At 41.8% G+C, this 21,732-nt stretch overlaps 1 protein-coding gene across 2 annotated transcripts in view; it reads right to left on the bottom strand.

Moving 5' to 3' along the window:
• Positions 1 to 1,291: 1,291 nt before the first annotated feature.
• Positions 1,292 to 21,732, bottom strand: part of sorl1 (sortilin-related receptor, L(DLR class) A repeats containing) — a 102,410-nt gene continuing 81,969 nt past the window's right edge. Inside the window, exons 27-48 of one of the 2 annotated variants that reach the window (XM_073491798.1) lie at positions 21,564 to 21,674; positions 20,972 to 21,103; positions 19,077 to 19,208; positions 18,732 to 18,866; positions 17,892 to 18,044; positions 17,499 to 17,678; positions 16,906 to 17,034; positions 16,436 to 16,562; positions 16,074 to 16,243; positions 14,256 to 14,368; positions 13,812 to 13,913; positions 13,628 to 13,694; positions 13,115 to 13,197; positions 12,928 to 13,018; positions 12,630 to 12,820; positions 12,328 to 12,447; positions 10,747 to 10,911; positions 10,154 to 10,328; positions 8,919 to 9,025; positions 8,401 to 8,593; positions 8,085 to 8,297; positions 1,292 to 5,234 (exon numbers count right to left, since the gene is read on the bottom strand). In XM_073491798.1, the coding sequence (XP_073347899.1) occupies positions 5,167 to 5,234; positions 8,085 to 8,297; positions 8,401 to 8,593; positions 8,919 to 9,025; positions 10,154 to 10,328; positions 10,747 to 10,911; positions 12,328 to 12,447; positions 12,630 to 12,820; positions 12,928 to 13,018; positions 13,115 to 13,197; positions 13,628 to 13,694; positions 13,812 to 13,913; positions 14,256 to 14,368; positions 16,074 to 16,243; positions 16,436 to 16,562; positions 16,906 to 17,034; positions 17,499 to 17,678; positions 17,892 to 18,044; positions 18,732 to 18,866; positions 19,077 to 19,208; positions 20,972 to 21,103; positions 21,564 to 21,674 (2,957 nt within the window). In that variant the 3' untranslated portion in view covers positions 1,292 to 5,166. The remainder of the gene's footprint in view (positions 5,235 to 8,084; positions 8,298 to 8,400; positions 8,594 to 8,918; positions 9,026 to 10,153; positions 10,329 to 10,746; positions 10,912 to 12,327; positions 12,448 to 12,629; positions 12,821 to 12,927; positions 13,019 to 13,114; positions 13,198 to 13,627; positions 13,695 to 13,811; positions 13,914 to 14,255; positions 14,369 to 16,073; positions 16,244 to 16,435; positions 16,563 to 16,905; positions 17,035 to 17,498; positions 17,679 to 17,891; positions 18,045 to 18,731; positions 18,867 to 19,076; positions 19,209 to 20,971; positions 21,104 to 21,563; positions 21,675 to 21,732) is intronic. The other variant, XM_073491806.1, reaches the window with a different exon arrangement.

Below are 21,732 nucleotides of genomic sequence, written 5' to 3'. Positions count from 1 at the left end.
AGGTTCCATATTGTAGAGATTTTGTAGAGATGAGTACTGTGAAAGTATCAAAAGACTCAATCCTCAACCTGTATTTAACAAGCCACAAGAACTTCAGTAAAGTTGTGATATCACAACTCTACAGGCAACGCCCCCAGCAAAAACATCAGCTGATCTGATGCAGAAACACCATGAGTGGTGCCTGCTCGGGCCTATGAGAGCAGACCATTTAGAGCAGACCAGCCTTTCCAAGAGGGGGGCCTTAAAGAGACAGGCACTGAAACAGAGCATTCAACGACCCATTATAATGTAACACTGCTCAGTCAGATGTTCCATTGTGTAGACCTGTTTAAGTCTCTGCATCCACTGACTTTTTGTTGGTGGTTTTTACATCAGTCATCATTTTCTTGGCAATCAATAAAAGTATCTGCAATACGCACCTCTGATCCATGTTGTATGTCTCCTGACGCACAGCTGCCAGCAGGAATAACAGAGGATCTAAGGGGACATTCACTTCTATCATTTTTTCCATTTTTCCTCCTTTAACACCTTTCCAGGACCCTTGAATTATTGGGCAGTCCCTACAGATATGTGTGTGATCTTCTTTATTTCCACACTTCTTCCAACACATTGTGACAGAAGGTTCTTTAACATACAAAGAAATGATGAGAGGCATATTGAAATATCTGATTTTTGATATTTCCAGTCCAATTCTTTCCATAACTGACTATTAATTCCCTTATGACTGCTGGCTTATAAATCTTCCCAGGTGTTATCTTCTCTTTTATTTGGGTTTTTACTGACCGCCGCTCTTTCTTAATGACTCATGATATAGAGTCTTATTTGGAAGTACCTGTATAGATCATTTGATGGGAGCATACATTGTTTCTGAAGTTGGGAAAAGGATTTGATTTGCGTTCAATCAAATATTTGGTTAATTGCGCTAAAACCTCCTAATGTGCTTTGGTGCATGTAAATATGAAAATGAGAATCAAACGGGACCTTTAAATGAAATCAAACACAAAATGGTAAGTCGCATGTTAAAGCTGTGAGATGGAATGAGACATACTTAGAAAAACTAAATTTGATTTTTAATTCAAACTTATAACTACATTTTAGTATTTAATTATTATTTTAATCATTTAAAGACATAAAATAACAGTATTGAGAACTATGCATCATTTCAGTTGTAGTTATTTCTAAATCTTCATACATGACATCACATCTTCTCTCTACAGAGCTGCTTTAATTTCCTCACCTGTTACCGACATTATGAACCGTCCTTCACAGAATAAAAGAAAGGACGACAGACTTTGATTTTCAGCAAGTTTATTCAGTATAAGTGGTTTTTAAAACACCTCACACTGTTTCTCTGAACATCTCATCGTTCTTTAACCTCCGAGATAAGCAAGCAAAACATTAACATCTTCAAACATGGCCAAGTCCAACATGATAAAACTCTGTGCCCAATGACATTTTGAAGCAAACTATTTGACAAGAGTTGACATTAAGACAAGTGGGGAGCAAACGGTCACATAATAACCAATAATTATACTTTGTACATGTAAAACCTGACTAAAAAGAGAGTAAGTGGCTGGCTTACAGCAGCCGACGCAGAAAAGAGCAGTGATCTGACAAAATTAACCAAATGCCCTAACAGTTATCTCCACTTCAGCCTCCTTAGCCTTGTGTACGGGCCGAGTGTGTGTCTGTGTGACTGTGTGTATGCATGTGTACGCATGCGTGTGCACTTGTGTTCTATCATACAAACAGTACATTACATTAAAACCCAATGTGTTCTAATAAGGCATTATGTGGCAGAACAGAAAATCAGAAAATCCACAGAGCAAAGAACACAGCATTAATGCCAGAAAATCTGTTTTTAAGGCCAAGAAAACAGAACAAAGTAGGTCATGAACAGGGTGAGGAGCTGCGTGAAGTTAAGCTCAAGCCTTGAGGAAACCTTAAATGTCAGTACAGACACCATTAAAAGATCCAGGGAAGAAAGAGATGATGAAAGAAATCTGATTTAGGAAGCATCTGGGCTCTACCTGACAAAAAGGGCTGGTTGCTCTGGGTTAGTAAATTGGGTTCGGGTTGTAACAGCTACAATTTGTCTGCAGAAGCCAGTCTACAGAGTGACAACAAAGAAGTCTGTTGTCTGTTGGATGGGTTACTATTCACTGGAGTGAGGGCAAAACCAGAGAGTGTGCATTAACTTCACAGGTGGTGATGGTAGCATAATGAGCTGGGACAGTACCTTAAAAAGTACAGATATAAAATACATTCATGAAGACATCTTTACAAACAAAACAAGAACAAGGTCGATAGAAAGCAGAACACCATCAGTTCAAATGGCTCAAGCCGAGAGGCAAAACACAAATATCAGTTAATGGACTACAGTACAGAGTCAGGTGAGGGGCCGGGGGGGGGCAGGAGCAGAACAAAGACGATGATTCCCCAAGATGGTGTTTGTGTTGATACAATTACAGACGTGCAACACTTAGATTCTGTATATACAGAGAGACAATCTCCTCATTATCTCTGTCCTATGGACTGGTACTAAAGAGTGGTGTCAGCGTACCTTAAAGAAACCATCCACATCACAAAAAGTACATGTTTCCTCACATACCCCTTGTAGTTGTCTAGCCATGCAGTTTATCAACATTATTAAATATTCAAAATGACATTTTAAGACTTTCCAGAAACAGTGTCCCTGTGAGGGGACATTTGTAACAGACCAAAATTAATTCTATTTAAAAATATGTCTAAAATGACTGTTACATATTTTGTTGAGCTGTGTACTATAATGTCCCTGCAAATGTTCAAACCAGAGAAATCCATAACTTTATTCAAGGTAACGATGAGTTTCATTTGGTCGCCTGCCACCATTACTTCAAGGGAAGCATCAGAGCGAGGGACGTCGTCTCTGATGGTGAAGCAGTAGTCCCATGATCGTTTTCACGTCACCGTTTTAATTTTTGTTTCCTGTCTGTAACTGCATTTTACTGACATGCCAAAAAGATAATTACAATGATAAGCACTGTCATGTAAAAACAATTTGTCAATAAAGTTTATTAAAAAAAGAGAGCCCAAAGAGCTGGAGAGCCCAAAACAGTGGAGGCTACCATGTTAGCTTTATCACAAGATCCAGTTTGATGTGTATAACCTGCTCCATAAAAGAGATGCAGTATGGTTTGCTAATCAATATGTCCTAAAGGTTCATCATGTGAGAACCAGCTCGCCCTGTCCCATCTCGTCCAATAGCTCCTGTCCTCCGAGCTCCCAGTCCGGACAGCTAGCTGCTCAGCTAACTGCGTCAACCCAGCTAACAGCAGCTAGCCTACACTTGGCGGCAGTTATTGTTTTCTCTGGTTATATTCTGCCCCCTATTTGTTTTGAGTATTTGAGGTGGCCAATTCTTACATTTTGCACTTTTAAATAAACTGCATTAATTTTCTGTCTGGTTGGTGAGCAGGCTAGCTAGCAGCTAGCTGGCATATGTTTTAAAATGTGTTTATTTATCCATTTATTCTTCTGAGCTGGATTACAAGCTAGCTTGGTTGTCTGTTGTGGTTAGACCAAAAATAACCTGCTAACCAGCCCCGCAAGCGTTCAGTATGTCAGCCGGCGTCCAGTAGCACCTATTTCACAAGGATATCCACATGAATTGTGCAACTCTTTGGAGTGACCAAGTGCTCACTCAGAATAAATCACAGAAACCACAGCAGTCAGCAGGTTTCAGAGGAACGAGCTTTCATCAGAAAGTCGTCCGGTCTCTATTAGCAAACAAGCTGTTTCTGGAAAGACATGTTGCCATTGAAATCTCACAGACAGATATCTAAAAACCAAAGAAATACAATCAAAACTATCTGCATCACTAGATACTACAACGGTCAGTTAAAACGTGTTTTTTTTATGATTGTGTTTGAATTAACCCTTTAAATTCTTTTAACCGGATGGTGAGCCTGAGCCTGACTCTTCATCACAACCACTGACTATAATCTGAATCTGCATCTGCCAGTCATTCCACCCACAGTAGATGGACAGTGCTGCCTAAGCCATGGTGATGGTGGTGCTGCGCTGGTGTCCGCTCCGACACAGTTCCCTGAGAACCCACTTCCTCTACGACTACAGCTATGGCAAAATGCTGGGGACGATAATTTGTGGTCCTGAACGATAAAAAAAAAAAATTACACATTTTACAGAATGACATGGTGCAGCATTACAAGGAGAGGACATATTAAAAGCCAATATTTACAAATATTTCTCAACGATGCTGTGAGGGAATCCAGGAATACTCTCCTATCATGGTGTGTGTGTTGCCTCTACATACAGACATACAACAGTGTGCTGGTGATGGAAAAATTAATGTGTATCTATGAGGACACGACATGGTGCCACTGGTAAATCCAATCACTGAGCTGTTTGGTTGCGCTGAGTGTCAAAGACGTTGTCAATGTGTTGACAGTAATCAACAGTCTCTAAACTGGTGATCATTCAAATAGACAAACAATTGAGATTCTGTAAATGATGAAACATGATCCACAGTTAACTCTTCCAACTGCCTCTCACTAGGCACCACTGTTACATAAACTGCTATAGTACTCACTGTACTATCATCAAAATATGTAACTATTACTGCGCCAATATTTTCTATTTGTACATATTGTATACAGCATTTGTCTATATATGTGTATTTTTCTCAATGTTTGTGTTGTTGCATTCTATATTCCAGTCTCTGGATGCTTATTTTGGCTTTAAGCAATGAACCACTCCTATGGATAGTGAGTTTGCATTACAAATAGGGTCTCTCTTTCCCTGGCGCGCACGACAAACTCAAATCCTTCACAGTTTGCTTCAGTGTCCACCTCTTCCTCACAGTCCTTTTATGACCCCATATATATATTTAATATTATAAAAAATAAGTTATTGCGCATCCAAAAAAAGTGCATTGTATATTTGAAAAATATCTCTTTCTCTCTTTTCCATTTTTCTTCATGTTTCCTGCTCATCAGGTGGTTTCCCATCAACAGCTTTGGGATGGCGGCCGTATTCCCGCCTGTTTCCTCGTCACTCCATCGTACCGCGCCACTGATGGGGAGTGATGGGGAGTAAAAGGGGAGTGGGGGCGGAAAAAGAGAAGGGGAGAGGGGAAGAGAAATAGGTGATGGGAGGGACGTCTTGCTACGCGATGACCATGGGAACGTCGTCTGAGAAGCCACTGATCATGGGAGCATCTTCATCATCGTCACCTTGAGAGGAAGAAAGAGGGAAGAGAAGAGAAACGTTTCAGAAAATGTCTGCTGTAAGAGTTCAACCTGCTGCTGAAGCTCAGCAATACTTGAACTGATGACTACTACATTGTTAACGGAGACACTCATAGTGACAAATTATCACACAACTCCACACTTCCTTTTAGCTCTTTAGTTAGTCTCTTCCACATCAGTATCTGGTGTGTCTGCACACAAACTCTGTTTTCATCAGCCTTGTTTCCAGCTGCAGGAGGCCAGTTTCAAGCAAACAAATCTCCAATAAACAAAGTTGGCAACTAGCTTGCGAACTTAGTGAAGCAGCTAACAGAGTTACAAACTGAAAGTACATTTGTCTGATTTCTAGTCAGAATATGTCACTACTCTTGAGATAAGACACAATCACCGAAAAGGTAGAATGTCAGTAAGATATGTGAGACAATTCCTCGGCCAATTTCACTTCCATTGGCATTATTTTACTATCACAAGCATAAACACCTGGTATTGTTTTTCTTTAACTTAATTTTTGACTTTTTCCAGTGAGGAGACCAAAACAGAGCTAAAAAGACAGTGAATTTAGACTCTGCATCATCAGGCTGATACAAACAAAACTCCAACTGAGAGCTAATGTTTCCCTTCATCTACTGGATGCATAATAAGTTGTTTGCTAAGCTGTTTAACATCAACGTTATAGGATGATAATGTGTGTTATATGTGCAGCTTGTTCCAGGATCTCAAAAAAAAAATCAATTTAAACAAACCCAAGAAACAAAGTTGCACAGAGGTGAAGCATTATTGCGGAGTTGTGATGGTGGCAGAACTGTAAGAAAGCTAAATAACTTCTGTATCTGTGGATTATCTGAGTTGTCAAAAACATTTAAGGCCCTATTTAAATGATCAATAGTCCCCGGACTGAAGTGCAGTTTAGGGCGTGTCCGAGTCCATTTTGCTAGTTAAATGGCGAATAATCTGGGCGCCTCATTAGTCATGGGTGTGTTCTGGGCGTAACATAAATTAAACTAATCAGGTTGTCATCTCCCATTCCCTTTAAGAGCCAGGTGCACCAGGACCTGGAGTATTTAAACAGCGGCACTCGTCTTCACTGAGGGACAGAGATGTGCTGCTGGACCGTCTGCCTCTGCTGTCTCACAATCATCGACAACTCTGCTTGACTTCACCTGAGATAATACACTGATATTTAACTGAGGAGGAAGAGGAGGAGGAGGAGAAGGAGGAGGAAGAGGAGTGCTGCGTGCCTCTGTATGTGCACTGATCTCAGTCCGTGGATCAGACGGGACGGGTCATAAAAAGTATTATCCTGATCAATAACAGGTGGGATGAGAGGGGAGAAATACGTCCTTAATGAGGAAAATATTAATGACATCACCTGCAGAGATCCTCCAGCAGCAGAAACGGTGTACCTCTACGTTAACATGCACATTTGCATATGAGGAACAGCTGATAAACTTCAGATTATTTAAAGCTCCTGACTCGCCGACGGGATCAGTTAGTATTTCATGTTCATTTATGTTCTGTGTTCTTCTACACATTGAAAGGTCACACACGGTCCAGATTCATACAGTACAATAGTGCGACATGAAGCAGCCGTCCTGATAAATCCTGAGATCCTGTTCGCCATCAGTGCGTCTGACCACACCTCACTTTAAGACCAACACACCCAGGGGCGCACAGGTGGGTGCAAATACATTTGCTATATACACAACGTGGGCGCTGGGAGTGAAAATGACAACTGCGTCGGTCTGAAACTAGTAATGACACTTGAGCTGCACTGTGCGCCGCTTTGTGCCGAGCGTAAGATAGAGTCCCCTGTGCTTCATTTACTCCAGGAATTCAAAGTATTAATTAGAGAATAAGAAATGAGGAGTGTCTGTAGTGAGTAGTTGTAATAGTGAGAAGCAAAATGGATAATGTTGCTAAAGGTGAAGAGCTTGTTCTGCATACTCGATGCAATGCAATAGTATTTCCAGCATTACCTGTTTAATGCAAATATCGACAAATAATATGGCTTGCTTTGCGATTAACTGGACTACCAGTACAGAGCAACCAATGCTGGTGTTTTGGATGAACGAGTGACCCTGTTCAGCTGCTGGAACTGGTGAGCTCTGGAGGGGACTGCCGTAAACAGAGCCCAGAGCTTCTAGAGGAATAAACACCAAGAGTCAGGGAGAGTACAGAAAAACCCTGAGGATGAAAAAGTGGATTTACTCTCACTTCTCAACCTCTACAGCATGTGCCATGGAGCTGCTGAAATCCAGAGAAGAGATGGGAATGAGAAAAGACACTGGAGGATAACAGAAAGAAACAGAGTGTCTGATGAGTGCTGGCTTTGACTGAACACACACACAACTCACACAACTAACTTAAACACAAATGATCCCAGAAATAACTCCCATGAATAAAGTGTCTCTGTGTGAACATAGAAACCTAAGGGTGATGTCACGGTGGCTCTGTCCACTCATTCACCATTCGTCTTCTTCTAGTTTCACACAGCAGCAGTTCTTAGACACATGGATCCATCCAACACAGAGAGGAAAAGAATTTCACTTCATCCTAATCCCTTTTTCCTTGTTTGCCATCACCCTGTTGGTTCTCCATGTGCCTCCTCCAATTCACATGGAGCAGCAAGTTCTCAGAATCCCCACCTTTGACACCTTACACCCTGACCAACCACTAGGAGGTTCCACTGTAGTGACGTTGTCCCCAGCAGACCTCCCTCCCACTCCCTGAAGTGCCCAGACATGTCAAAGAACCACAGCCAGGTACTGTACCCTGATCATCTCTGTCACGCAGCAGCTGTACATGACAGCTGCAAAAATATTTGAGTTGTCTCACCCAGTTCGTCCCCGGAGGAGAAGATGGCAGAGCCCAGGCGGGAATTGTAATGGGAGTTTGCGAAGGCAGTAAAATTGTTCTGCAGTCGACGGTGTCGGAGGTAGAGCACCACCAAGCCGCCACACACTCCGAGCAGCAGCAGGAAGAGGACGGGGACCACCACCGCCGCCATGTCTCCTGAGTGGCCCTCACTACGAGACGCACCACTGGCCCCTGGACAGAGGAAAAGTAACATGTACAGTAGAAATGGAAAAGCAAGTCCAAGTTTTTTTCCAACCTGTGTGCTTAAGTGTGTGTGTGTGTGTTGTTTCTGTACCTGCTGTGAGCTGGTTATAGAGCAGCAGTGCAGGTTCCCCACACAGCTGACTGTTGAGCAGGCAGCGGGCCTGCACAAAGAAAGTGTAGTTGTGTCCCACCAGCAGGCTGCTGATGCGGAAATAGGTCTCTGTGGTGTTTCCCAGGTAGGACGTCTGGTTGGTCACACTGTCATACACATGCACTTCATACCCCTGTAAACACAGGAGGTGGTGGAGGATATTAAAGAGCACAGAACCAGAGCTCTTAAGAGAATTACAAAGGATGCTTTATTTGGTCGGCTATTAGAGTCTTTTCGTTGGGTTTCCACTGCTGTGCTGGCTGATTAGATATTTTTAAAAAGATTATCATAAGAAGTATACAATTAAATATACCATGAATCTTACACCTAAATAAGTACAGTAGTAAATGGTCACATTCAGCCTCTATGCAAAGTCAGATTGTAGTAAATAGTGTTGTAGAAGACAATAAGAAGCTCTAACACATGATAAACCAGGATAATGGTCAGTGGAGTCTCACCCTGCTTTCATTGAAGCCCTTCTCTCTGACAGCCAGACTCTTCCAAAAGAGGAAGACGTGGTCTTTTTCTGTCAAAATCTTCAGGGCTTCAGGAGCTGGAAGAGGAACTGCAGCAGAGGGAGAATGTTTCTTTAAGTCATATATTTCCCTGTAAAGACATGTACTGTTATAGTGAGTAGTATTACTAGAGTTGCTGGCAGCTTAATTTCTTGGCACTGAAAGACATGGGCCTGCACCACACTTATACGACTTTTACACTGAAATTAGCGTGTATACACAGTTTTTTTTATTTTTTTAATGTGTAAACCCGCTAATAATCGTCAATTAACTCTATTCACATTGCCAGTGGACAAGTTTGCCTTCTCCTTGTGTGCAAAAGTCTTAATCAGTAACGTTCTGAATTTAACGTTCTGATAACGGGAGTTACTCAGATTCATGGGGGAGGAGTGAGACATCTCGCCTCGTTCTGATCCGTGATAAGTTGTACATGCGCAGTACCGATCAGGCAGCTGACAGGCTCAGACCACATGGAAAACCCAAACAGTGGTTACTTTTTCAATATCTTTACCTTCAGTCTCTCTTTCAAACTCAGCGCCGACTGAGTGATGGTCAGGTGTTGCTTCGCAGAGACGGATGGAAAGATATTAACAAGCCAACCAGAGCCAATGCCGGAGGCGATAAATACCTGTGAGGTATTGCTGCAGGTAAAAGTCCTCCATAGTCCTCTTTCTCAAACTTTTCTCTTATAAAAGCACATAAACACATCCAAACCGAGCTCAGCTAGAATGAACAATATTCTACTTACACTTCTATTTACAATACAGTGCTATCATACCAGGGCTAATGAGCTCCACACTGCAGTACATGGACAATGCTGCTCATTTACCATATTTTCTACACTGAGCATTACCTGGCACCAGGTTGCTGACTGGGACATGCAGCTTTCGCATCAGTCTTTCAGCACAACACCATGTATGACGCCATTAAGTGCATTCTTAAAACTTTTAAATTTAGTCAGCTTAAACCACCAGAAAGTCAACTGGAGACGAAGTTTTCAACTAATGAAATGACTAAGAATTTTGAGTTGTTCTGTCATCGTCGACTGCTGTAGCAACAGTAACAAAGGGGGTTGAGTTAATAAACTAATCATTTCAGAATGAGCTGTGACGTCTGATAAACGCTAACATGATGGTTACTGTCAGAAATAAAGGTCGGTAAACTTCTCTCCTGTGTACCTGTGCTGAGAGTGAAGCTGGCCTCCTTGCTCATGTTGCGCAAGCGCACAGAGACGCTGTACCGTCCGCCGGGCTCCAGGCCTTTCAGCTGGTACTCAACTGTGTTGTTCTGGCTGATCAGCTTGTAGTCCCGCTCCACTTTACGGATCACGTCCCGCACATGGATCACATATGTCTACAGATATACAGACAGCCAGAGATAGGACAGAAAGACAACATGACAAAAAGACATATAATTACAAGAGGTTTTTGGTGTATCATCACAACAGATAATAAAGTTGGTCAGAGCAGGTAATTAATACAAGTTACACAGTCTAAGCAAAGAGTCAAATAATCGAGTCGGCTATTGGGGAGATCCTTCTAATTAAACATATAAACCAGTTTAATCCTGTTGGATTTAAAGCCTGAGTGGTTGCCCATTAAATGTCCTGTCTGGATTAAAGGCCTGGATCTGCATAAGTGATTCTGAGGAGGAAACAAGCCAGTCATTCTGTTGGTTGTTTGTTTGTTCTCCAGCTCTAACAGGTGTCCTGACACACCCGCCTGATGCTTCTCATCATGGATCATCACAGTAAAATGATGTGGTGTTGTACCAGAGGTGTGTTTGGGGCATCGTAGGGCGGCTGCCACTTCAGCGTGGCCTGTGTCATGTCTGCTCGCACTCGATGGAGGTTCCTGGGTGGCAGCCTCTCGTTGGGAATCATTTTCACCACTGCGTAGTCGGAGGGAGGACCCAGGAAGGGAGAGACAGCCCGCACCTGAAGGCACACCACACACATGAAGAGTCACGATGGCTCGGGACCAACATTACAATATGTTGATATACAAGATTTTTTGCTTTCCTTGATAATATTTCATTGCAATTTGATTATCTTTGGGGTTGTGGACATTCGTGCCGACTTGGGTTTAACTTGGGGATTATTTTCCTCACATCATGTTGTGAGGAAAACAATCTGTGATCAATCATCTGATCATTCCTCAATACATACTGAGCACAACATGTTTGTAACTCTACCCATGAAGCTGATTCATTGATTGTGTGTGTTACCTTTCCAGAGCTATGGTTCCAAACTGTAATTGGGAGACCACACACTTTAGGCTATTTTAATTTACTTTAGCCTTTCAGTCTGGACCAGCTCTGCTGCGAAGAGTACAGGAAGACATCAGGCTACTGTTGCATGAACAGGGACTTTTCAATTCTCTTCTGTGACAGTGAACACAACACACATCCTTTCACTTTCCCGTAACAGTACTTCTATATGAATGCGGCAACGGCCTGGTACCGCTCACACCACGAGATGTCACTGCACAGGTTACGTTCATAGCAACATCACTCACTATACCTCATCATGTAGCCTAAATCTAACATCAACAGTAATATAAGCTATAATAGCTTAGCTTTGACCTGGCCATTGCAAAATGGACAGATCTCAGCATTTCAGGATCCATCTTTAACCCCGGGAGGGTGCCTATGGTTGTAGACTGTTGTTGGGAAATGACATCATTTTTACACTTTCTTTTTCTTAGTAACACACTGGACATAAATGCAGGGTGTTATATTCTATACCCAACTCCCTAAAAATGATCCAAATGTGTTCACCACAACGCCAAGCTGTGTTTTTATCCAGTCGAGGGCAATAATAAACTTTGCTCGTCACATACACATACCAGTTATTGAATTGAACTGAACTGATTAATCAGGAAACATTGATAGATATTAATTGATGATGTTAATAATCATCATCAGCACCCCTCATGTATTTAATCAATGTTTTCAATTCACTCCTTGGTTTGATCAGTTTTACAGTTTGTTATTAACAAGACCTGTTCAGTGATATGTAGAGTTATCTGATGTGATACTGTGATTTTGTGACTTTGATTACGGTGTACCAGTACTTAAACTAAAGTTTAACACTAAAGTGGTTTAATTTAAATGAATGCTTTAATCTTGTAGCTTTAATCAACTGTTTGCTTCATCTCCAACAGCAGCTCTCACACAGGTGTGACACAGGTTTGCACCTGCATTCATCACATACTACACCGAATAATTCCCACTTCTGCTCTGACTTTCTTTAACAGGTGGAGAGATGCACTTGATGGCATCGGCTGCTGAAGAAGAGAGACACAGTTGGTTAGGAGCTGGAGGAAGCTGGTGTGATGCTGAGAGGACTCACCAGGAAGAGGTACTGTTCATCACTGTCCACTGTGACCGTCAGGCTGAGAGAGGTGCTGCTGACCTGACGAGGACTGCGGTACAGGTCCAGGAAGGAGGTGGCATAAAACACACCATACATCTACACACACACACACACACACACACACACACACACACACACACACACAGACACACACAGATTAAATCAAGCAGCAACTACTTGCACAGGTTGTCCTGGGGTTGTAAGACAGATGTTTATTTTCAGACGATTAAAAGGAACAGTTCACCAAAAAATGTAAATTCAACAAAATGTTGTTGTACCTGAGCAGGGGGTCCACTGATGGTCCAGCTGCAGTCCACAGCTGTCTGGTTGAGGGCCCGAGCTTTGAGGCCAGGCCCCTCTGGCTGGGTGCCGATGGTCTGCTGATGGGACAGGGCGGTGGGACTGTCTCCTATACTGGTGTGAGCCCACACAGCCACCTCATATATTGTCCCTGCTGTCAGGTTTGTGGCTGCAAACACCATCATTCATTTATACATGTAAATATGTGTGTATGTACATATAACATGTTTAAAACACGTAATTCACATCAACAAAGAGTCCACAAACAAACAGTACCTTTGAGGATCCTCTCTCTGACCGTGTAGTTCTTATTCTCCTTGATGTGTTTGTCAAACTGCCAGGACAGAATCACTACATACTGTTTCACCTAAAAGAACCACAAGAGACCCGTCTGTCACGTTTATACACACTCAGACAGGACACGATGCTTACAGACAACATGCTGAAGAGGTGAAGCTCTTACCTCGTATTGGGAGTTGAAGCTGAATGAAAGGCTCATGGAGTCGGTGGTGATGCTGTCAGCGATCACAGAGGGAGGAGGCAGAGCTGCAGCAGAGACCGAGAGGGTTAGAGTGGAATTTAACTGTTCTATTGGTGTTAAAATTAAATACTTTCAGTGCGGTTTGTCTCTTCAGAGGCAGACGTTTAAATGAATGCAACTTTATTTCCTCTAGACATTTTAATTTAAAGGATAGTTAATTGATTATGGTCTTAAAGTGCTTTAAACACCTGAACACTTTAATATTGCTTGGAAATAAGTGAAAATATAGTTGGCGGCAGACACAAGGAAGCAGCAAGTAGTTTTGAAAGTTGTTTGGTTAAATGTAAAAAACAGAAACATCTGCACTTCCTGAAGGAGAGGCAGAGTAGACAGCAGTCTCATTTACAGCATTCATATCGCAAGTGAAGTTACAAACATCACCAGCAGGTGGCAGCGTTGGAAAGGTTTTCAAACCGGAGTGTGTGTGAGACTCACCTTTCTTGGGGGTGATGGATTTAACCTCGGTCCAGTTGCCCACACCTCGACTGGTCACTGCTGCCACCTGACGAACAGCATCACAGCAACAATTCAACATACTGTACTGTACATGAGAACATCATAATGTTATTAAAGAAACACTGTGTGTGCGTGTGTGTGTGCGAGTGTGTGCATGTCTTACCCTGAACCTGTACATAGTGTCAGGCTGCAGCTCCTTCACCTCAGTGTTGGTTGTGGTGCATTTCTGTGACGTCCAATCAGGACCTCCTTCACTGTACTCAACCTGAACCACACACACACACACACACACACACACACACACACACACACACACACACACACACACACACACACACACACACACACACACAACACACAAACACACAATGAGACACACAATAGTTGTGTTAAGGCAGAGACAGAAGAGTGTGACAGGGAGTTTATAACCCATGAGCTTTTATCACTGTGTAAGTGTGACAGCTCACTGTGTGTATCAAATTAACTGTGATATGTGAAATAATGAACTACCTGCTGAGGCAGGATAAACATGCAGACAGTGATGTCTGTCTCACTGCTGCAAGTGTCCTTACTGTGATTCAGTTGAATGCAGGTGAAAAGAACTTACAATGTACTCTCTGATGAGGCCGTGTCCTTTGTCAGGAGGGCTCCAGGACACCTCCACCGTCCCGTCCTGACCGTTATCACATGACAGCTGCAGGTTCCTGGGCGGGTCGGGCACTGCAGAACACACAGATAGACACACCTTCATCATCCAAAATGAATAGATGGGATGAAAAAAAACCCTCACTTCTATCAAATGAGAAACAAGTTGAATTTGTCTTTCCTCGGTCAGTGACAATAGTGAACACATTTGGAAATGCTTTTGAAATGTCGACACTTCATCTGTCCTTCAGTTTCAGCTCAGATTAACACTTTTCTAAACTATACTCTCTATCACCTCACTCTTTGCTTTCTCATTTTCAATACTACCAACGACTGAAGTACAGTAAATAGTGGTTCTGCATGGTGATGACTTACAGTATCACTACCCCTCTTGTGTAATTTACCACCATTTCACATCCATGGAGATATCACACATTAAAGCTTCCAGCAGTATGTTTCTTTCTCTCTTTTTCTGGCTAAATTTCATAAAAATTCTATTTCATAAATGAGAACTTCCAGGTTATCCAGTTTCCAGTGTTATACAATAAATCCCAGGGCTGTGAACACATTGCATGACAAAATCACCTGGAGCTTCACACTGATATTACATATACTGTACATACTATCTGGGTGTATCGTGGTTAGGTGCCCATGCACATAAGTAACTGTATATATTGGGTGTTTGTTCATGGTTTCGTTCTTTTTAATTATATTGTATTTTATTCTATTCTAATTTAAATGTGCATATAAAAATTCTCTGTGTGTGTGTAGCTACACCTGACAATTCATTGTGCAACCGTGTTTTTGTTTTGTTGAACAATAAGATCTGTTTCTTGCTGGCAGATTCTCATGGTAAACTCCTCTCTCCAACTCTTGACTCACATTTCTACCTTCATCTTCCTGCAACAGCTTACGGCTCACAAGATTTCAGAGAGAGACCTCTCTTGAAATAAAGACTTGTCAGTGACAGAAACAAGCACTTTTAGTGACTTGATGGTCAGAGGTACCCCAAAGGATTATACTGTGGCTGCCAGCTGAGGCGATCTACTGGACTGATTCCAAAACTTTTGGTAAGTTTCAATCATGCACACACCAAAACATGTAATCTAAGGGCCCTGGTATAAAAATACTGGAATTTCACTGTACCATCACCCCGTCTTAGACTTTTCTTCTTATAATCACCTTATAATACGTATTTTGAGTTTGTTGACTGGTAATCGTACTTGTGTGGGCTTTTTAAATTAAGCACAGGAACAAACAACCTCTTCAGGGCAAAGTAATAGAAATGGTAAAATCTTCTGAGTCATCAGCTAAAAATGATAACATGATCAGGTTCATGGTTCACATAAGTTTAAGGCAGTTTCACGCTTCATTTTGTATGATGAAGATGATGGTGGCAGCTGTGTAACAGGGTGAGGTGGGTGTTTGTGATGTGCAACAAAGGACTGTCAGTTTTTGTAGTTTGTTCCCCCACTAAACCAACAAACTGGAAAAAAGGGCTAAGCATGACTTCGGCAGCATCAAATAATGAATTGTGAAATAGTGATCACTACAAACTAACACTGGGTTGGAAAACATAGTAAGTGCCAGAAAGCTACCCAAAACTAAAAGGTGGAATTAGCTTGAAACAAAGTGAAGTTGTTTTCACAGTGCTGTCATGAGCAGAACTCAGTGCTTACAGCTCACACATACCTGAGAAGTCACTGTAGGTTTTGAAGTATACAGTATGAGTCAACTAACAGAAAACAAGCCTCCCATACAATGATCTTGTGATACTCACATCCCTCTGGTGTCCTGACTGTGATCACCTCGTTGGTCTTGTGCAGCTTGCTGAGACACTGAGTGAGCACCTTGACGTGGTAAGTGGTGTCCGGTTTCAGCACAGTCAGTTTGTAGCTGGTCTTGTTGCTGTGAGTGTCCATAATGGTCCACTGCTGGGTGCCTACAAGCCTAGAGACAAAAACACAACATCACTGACATGAGGGCACGTGTTTACACAGCAGCAGGGTGGAAAACATAATGCTAGTTACAATGTTTAAATAATAATCATAACAACTGCATATTGCAGTGGTAATGAGTCAGCTGTAGTGAAAGTAAAACACGACTCCTGAAACATTCAGCTGGTGCATGGTTGCAGGTTACCTGTAGTAAATGAGGAAGTAACAGGAGTCCAGGGGAAGGTTTTTGGGGCGAGACCAGGTCAGGGTGATGGCACCCAAGAAGTCCGGTGTCCACTGGAGGTTCTGGACTTTATACGCCAGGCTGTCCACTGAGAGAGTGAGAGTGAGAGTGAGAGTGAGAGAGAGCGAGAGAGAGAGAGAGAGAGAGAGAGAGAGAGAGAGAGAGAGAGAGAGAGAGAGAGAGAGAGAGAGACGTTTTGTATTATAATGTGTGGAATGGCTCAGCCAGCAGGTGGCAGCATTGCACTGATTTTAAAACACTAAATCCTACCCTCAAGCCTTACAGGCATTTACAATGGACCAGACAATGTGAGGTTTATATGGGAGTTTCTTTTGAAGGCTTCCATAATAATAATAATCAAGTCATCCCATTCTAACAACCTGCATGTCATTTAAACACTCTTGGTAATGATGAAAGGTTTGGGGACCTACAGGTGCAGTTGTCCTCGTCGCTGTGGTCGGAGCAGTCCAGGAAGCCGTCACAGCGCTCACTGTCCAGCACGCAGGCCTCACCATCAGAGCAGCGAGTCCCATTAATGCAGAACAGAGGCCCACGAGTGGCTGGACAGAGAGAAAAAGAGTTGACATGACTCTTCTTCTCTTGTTATTATAACCACACAGCCAACCGAAAAAATGACTTAAAAGTGATATTATTTAGATTCTTAGCTTGTCTAAGACCTGATTGTAATTTATAATGTTTTCTGCTGCAGTACCAGTAACAAAAGGACTAGATCTAAATTCTACAGTATATTACTGTATATGCTGTCTATAGGCTGTTCAGATCTCTCAGAACTACTTTCAATATTTCAGTAATTTTGCCTTTTAGCCAACAAAACCAGAAAAGACCCAGTGGAATCGTCATGAATGTAGAGTTCAGTCTCTTTATTCAGTAGCTTTACTTTATATTCTGAATCTGAATCCAGTGTTCACTGTCAAATACAAAACATCCTACCATAACAAAAGATTTGTTCTTTCTTTGTGTATAATTGTATAATTGTGTTGTGTAACAGTGTTCAGACACTCACGGCAGTGGGCTTCATCAGAGCCGTCCTGGCAGTGGAGCTGGCCGTCACAGCGCTGCCAGTCGGGGATGCAGTGGGGGGGTCTGCGACACAGGAACTGGCCCCGACTGCAACGGCCAGGGGAGGGCAGGGGAGGAGGGGCCTGGGTGGGGACTGGAGCCAGCGTCACAGAGCCATTAGCTGCTGTCACAGAAATACAGAACGTTACGCGGGGATTCATATTTGTTTTGTTGTTCTTCTTTTCTGTTTAAATGTACATGTATATTTCAATCTAGGCTAACTCAGTTTGGTCAACAGAAATAAAAAAAATTAAAAAAATCTAGATTCCTCAAAAACGAAGAGAAAAACAACACACACTTCTGACATGCAAACATGCTCATAAGAACGAGATGGTACCTGTGGGACATCCCAGCTCATCGCTGCCATCAGGACAGTCAGCATAGCCGTCGCACACCCAGGTGTTGATGATACAAGCTCCAGAGCCACAGTGGAAGCGGTTGGGGGCACAAGTAGAAGGACCAGGGGCTACCGTGTGAGGAGTAACACCACCTATGAGGGTAGAGATTCAAGTTTAATGATCAGGGATATTTGGTACGGTAATTCAGGCATAAAAACTTTAACACAAAGAAAAAAATAACAACAACAAATGAGCACATGAGGGTCTATCAAACACACAGAGGCAATTATGTGAAATATATAAACAATGTAGTATATAGTGCATACAGTTAATTTTTTGTAAATGTGTAATTTCTATTTTTTATTTTTAGCTTGGTTCCTGTTTTATATAATTAGACCTAATAATTGATCCTATCCTCATCTGCTCATTATCGATCTCAGCCAGATCCTTCTATTGAGGGATAGCACAAAATCTATTTGTATGTGTATCAGGTCAGCATAACAAATATTTTCCACTATATTTCATGGATGGACGTTAATGGGTGCCTTTAAAGGTGTAATCTGTGAGCTGTGTTTGAATTGTTAATATATTTTTGATTGATTTTTACAGACAACCCCTCTGGCATTGCTGCCTTAAATGAAGGCTGACAGTGAGCTAGGGAGGGAAAAGAGAGAGAGGTGGGGGACAACATGTGATAGTCCAGGTCAAACCAGGGACGTTGTGTTTACATGGTCTGTGTGGGAGTCTGTCATTGTTACATCAAATAAGGTTTGATGTCACTTTTAATAATCCATCAACCTAACGGTACTGTTGCTTGTAACTCCAGCCTGACTGTGTACCTGTACACTGGGCCTCATCAGACCAGTCCCCACAGTCGTTCTCTCCGTCACATTTCCACCATGTTGGAATACAGCGTCCATTTCTACACTCATACTGGAAATACCTGGAGCAGCCTGGGACCTCAGTGGGAGCAGCTGCAACACATGCAACAAAAGTTAGCATCAGATACTGCTGCTTCAATATAATGGTTCCTCCTCACGTTTCAGAAACATCGACAGGAGAACAAAAGAAATGTACTATGTATCTGTTAAACATTCAACATATGTATACAGTGTATTCCACATGGTTTAATAATAAACACAAGTTGTGCAGTGGGTTCCTGAGCATAAACCCTTCCTCCTCACCACAGTTGGCCTCATCAGAATAATCCCCACAGTCGTCCATGCCGTCACACTTCCACTCCAGGCTCACACACACTCCGTTGGCACACTGGAAGGTGTAGGCATCACACACTTTTCCAAACTCAGATGGTGTGGCTGACAGAAAAACACACAGGCATGTTAGGAGATTACACAAATCAGTTTTTGCAACTTTGCAAGACACAAGGGAGCTAATTTGGGGATTTTAAGGGAAAAATCTACAGTTCATCTACAGTTATCCTAAACGTGGGTAATAACCTGCACAATTTGATGCCTATTTTAGCATTGTCAGTTTAAGTAGATCCAGTAGTATACAGTTCATTTTACAGAGGAACAGAAGGAACTCAAAAATTTGATATTTCCTCTGAAAATACATTGCGAATGCTGACAGCTGAAGTAATTTCAAAAAAACTGCTGAATATACTGGAAAATAATGCATAAAACTATAATGCATTGCACTACACTGCTGAAAAACCCTCATGTAGTAGTAGAAGTAGTTGTAGTAGTACTACAAGTAGTAGTATTAGTAGAAGTAGTAGTAGAAGAAGAAGTAGTAGTAGAAGTAGTGGTACGAGTAGCCGTAGTAGTAGAAGAAGTAGCTGTAAGATAAGTAGTAGTAGTAGTACAAGTAGTAGTATTAGTAGAAGTAGAAGAAGTTGAAGTAGTAGAAGAAATAATAGTACAAGTAGTTATAGTAGAAGTAGTTGAAGTAGTGTAAGAAATAGTAGTACAAGTAGTTATATTAGAAGTAGTTGTATGATCAGTAGTAGTAGTTGTAGAAGTAGTAGTACAAGTAGTAGTATTAGTACAAGTAGCAGTACTAGTAGCAGTAGTAGTAGTAGTAGTAGTAGTAATAGTAGATGTAGTAGTAAAAGAAGTAGTAGCATTAGAAGTAGTGGTAAAGTAGTAGTATTAGTAGTAGTACAAATAGTGGTAGTAGTACACGTAGCAGTAATAGTAGTAGTAGTAATAGTAGTAGCAGTAGTTCAAGTAGCAGTAGTAGAACTACTAGCTGAACGTATGCTGAAGCAGAAGCAGAACAAAAGTTGAAATTTGCAGAAAAAGCTAAATATTTCAAAAGCTGAACAGGCAGAAAGGCTGAAAGGGCTTACAAAGCTGAACATGTTGATATCTGAACGGTATCTCTAGCTGAACATGTGCTGAAGCAGTAGCAGAACCAAAGTTGAAAATGTCCCCATAAGAATGAATGGGCAGAATTTTAATTACATAGAAAAACACCTCCCAAACTCCTGCTAGTCTTGAAAAAACGGTGATGGTTAAGGCCAAAATGTAACAGTAACAGGAGACACTGCTGAACTCTGAGACGTGGTTCTTATTTCTGTAGAGTGGAAAATGAGGGAGTTCACTGATGTGGTTCTTTCACTGACTCTTATTTCACAAACATCGTTGTGGGTTGATTTATGGTTTCAGCCGATAAAGTCCAGGTTTGTGATTACTGCAGTGATGGATCCTGTCCCTCGTTCAAAAGTACAGAATTACGGGACTAAAGACTAAGCACTTACATGCTCGAGGCCTTTTTAGCAAAAACATATTGATCAAACTCCCACAAATCAAAAGTCAATGGCATCCGTAAAGTCAAATAATTTTGCACTTGTGTCCAGACCTGCTTTTTTTCTGTAGTTTTCTAAGGATCATGAAGTGTTTCAAATAGGGATTCAAGAATAAGAAACAAATGTAATCAATGGAGGGCTTTCTCTAAGGCCCTGTCACATTTGGTATCAACATCTGTCCTGAGTGATCCGAGCACATGCCTCTTGGATGAGAGGTGAAACATCTTCAAGAAACTGAAATAATCCAGTTGCCTACAATATAGCACTTAAACATGATATAACCATGAAAGGCATGAGAGTGTTCCTTACCACATCCAGCATACCCAGCATCCTCATCAGAACCGTCTTCACAGTGTTTGATCCCGTCACAAACCAGGGACTGAAACAGACACTGGGCTCGGTTCTTACATACGAACTCCATGTAGCGAGTACACAGGGGGTCTGTGAGTGGAAAAGGAAACCAGCAAACACAATTACTTCTTTCAACATTATACTTCAACTCCATGCTTTGTGCACCCAAGTGTTTACAAAATATTCTATATACATTTTAACACGAGGTTTGTCACATGCAAACCTTTGTGGTACTAAAGGAGCAGATTGTTGTTGTGTATGATATGTTTTACAACACATGGCAAGTGACAACAAAATTATAATTTTGTAAGCTAGAGATGTCCTGTGTCTGTCTGTCTGTACGAGTTCAACAGGGCTCCATTCTTGGTCCATTTTTTATTGTCACAAAATATGCCATGCCTCACTGACAATTAGAACTCCTTGGAACATTAACCGGATTAGCATCATTCATTTAGATATGATCTTTCACTGCCCCACCCACATTTTCTACTACTAGTTTGACTCTGCATCTGATGACCACTGTGCATTTTAAACAAATAGGATCACTCACCACAGTTGTGCTCATCAGCACCATCTGAACACTCTTGAATGCCGTTGCAGTGTGCGGTGGCTGGAAGGCAGGTGTGGTTGGAGCACTGGAAGCCATTACACCGGGTTCCCTCTGGAAACACACACAATAATGTTACAGCAAACAGGTTTTTTTTTTTTTTTGTACTTCT

The sequence above is a fragment of the Pagrus major genome, chromosome 2, assembly GCF_040436345.1.
Source record: "Pagrus major chromosome 2, Pma_NU_1.0".
In the NCBI taxonomy this organism is placed as follows: domain Eukaryota; kingdom Metazoa; phylum Chordata; class Actinopteri; order Spariformes; family Sparidae; genus Pagrus; species Pagrus major.
Note: the sequence above shows the minus strand (reverse complement) of the source record. Positions and strands in the feature narration are given on the sequence as shown.